Below are 1,942 nucleotides of genomic sequence, written 5' to 3' on the forward strand. Positions count from 1 at the left end.
CAAAACACAGGTTTCTTCAGGATGCACAACTCCTTCTGATACTATTTTCCCGGATGCCATCTTGATTCATCCTTTGCAAGACATAACTGCTGCATCAAACATTGATGGTCCATCAGAAGTGAGAGAAGAAGAGGATACTTATGTCTAGGACAACACAGTTCCTGATTCAGAAGTAAGAGAAGAGGAGGCAACTTATGTCCAGGACAACATAGTTGCTGATTCACAACGTCAGGACAATGAGACCCCTGAAGTTGAAACCTCCATTCCTGAAGATGATACTGAGAACAATGAAGATATCTCTGCTGCTGATAATACTCCATCAGCTCCTACTAATGTGCCTACTGAGACAAAAGTAAGAAAATCAATCAAACAAGGCAAACAACCTATATGGATGAAGGACTATGTCACTAAGGCCAAACCCAAGTCACATTGCATCTTGTATCCTTTGTCAGATTACTTGTCATATGCAGGCACCTCTGTTAAATATCAAAGTTATTTTGTAGGTTTTTCTTCCTTGGTTGAACCACAGAACTTCAGAGAAGCTGTCAAAGACCCCAAGTGGATTGAGGCAGTGAAACAAGAGATCACAGCACTCGAAGAAAATAAAACTTGGGAAATAGTTGATTTGCCCAAAGGGAAAAACACTGTGGGATCAAAGTGGGTATACAAGATCAAGTTTAAAGCAGATGGGGAAATAGAGAGGTTTAAGGCAAGATTAGTTGGCAAAGGTTACAATTAAAAGGAAGGGTTGGATTATCATGATACCTTTTCTCCTGTGGCAAAAATGGTTACAGTAAGATCCATCATAGCACTAACAGCATCAAAGAACTGGGAACTGTTCCAAATAGATGTCCATAATGCATTTTTGCAAGGAGACTTATGTGAGGAGGTATACTTAGAGATTCTAGAAGGTTTTAAAAGTCAGGAAAATAAAGGTATGTAGGTTGCACAAGTCCTTGTATGGACTCAAGTAGGTATCTAGCCAGTAGAACATTAAGTTGACTGAAGACTTGACAAGTGCAGGTTTCACTCAAAGCAATCATAACTACTCTGTTTACCATGAAAAAAGGTGAGGATGTGGTGATCATTTTAGTCTATATGGATAATCTGCTTATTAGGAAGTAGTAAAGAGCTCGTGAGTATTGCTAAGAGTATACGACATGAAAAGTTCAAGGTCAAGGACCTAGGGGATCTTAAGTACTTCTTAGGCATAGAAGTCTTAAGGTTTCAACAGGGCATTTTTTTGAATCAAAGAAAGTATGTGCTTGAATTGATTTTAGAAATGGGACTCAGTGGAGCAAACCCTTATGTAACACCACTGGAAACAAACCAAAAATTGACTACAATGGAATATGATAAGAAGTAGGTGCAACAGATGATCTGCCATTGCAGGATGTTTGTTCTTATCAAAGATTGCTAGGAAAATTGCTATATGTGACCATCACCAGACCTAATATCAGCTATACAGTGCAGACACTCAGTCAATTTATGCAAGAGCATAAACAATCACATTGGAAAGCTGCCATCAGAGTGGTGAAGTATCTCAAGAATGCACCTGGTTTAGGTGTGTTTATGAAGGCAGAATCAACACAGCATCTTACTTGTTGGTGTGACTCTGACTGGGCTGCTTGTCCTAACACTAGGAGATCTGTGACTGGTTATGTTGTCAAGTTTGGTAAATCCTTGGTGTCTTGGAAGTCCAAGAAGTAGCAAACTGTCTCAAGGAGCTCTGTAGAGGCAGAATATTGAAGCATGGCATCTGTTGTGGCTGAAGTAACATGGTTACTTGGCTTATTTCAAGAATTAGAAGTTGTCATTACACAGCCTGTCGTGGTTCACTATGATGACTCAAAAGGTCATCACTTGTTTTAAAACAAAATTCCATGTTCTGATTCTTGAAAGCCTCATTTAGAGTCACCTCAATTTGCATGCGTAGTTCAGG

The 1,942-nt window shown here is 39.4% G+C and overlaps 1 protein-coding gene across 1 annotated transcript; it reads left to right on the forward strand.

Moving 5' to 3' along the window:
- Positions 1 to 784: 784 nt before the first annotated feature.
- Positions 785 to 1,710, forward strand: LOC138880025 (secreted RxLR effector protein 161-like). The gene is made up of 3 exons (XM_070159676.1): positions 785 to 935; positions 1,119 to 1,224; positions 1,413 to 1,710. The coding sequence occupies exons 1-3, from the start codon at positions 785 to 787 to the stop codon at positions 1,708 to 1,710; spliced, it is 555 nt and encodes a 184-aa protein (XP_070015777.1).
- The last annotated feature ends 232 nt before the right edge of the window (positions 1,711 to 1,942 follow it).

This window comes from Nicotiana sylvestris, chromosome 10 (assembly GCF_000393655.2).
Source record: "Nicotiana sylvestris chromosome 10, ASM39365v2, whole genome shotgun sequence".
NCBI lineage: Eukaryota > Viridiplantae > Streptophyta > Magnoliopsida > Solanales > Solanaceae > Nicotiana > Nicotiana sylvestris.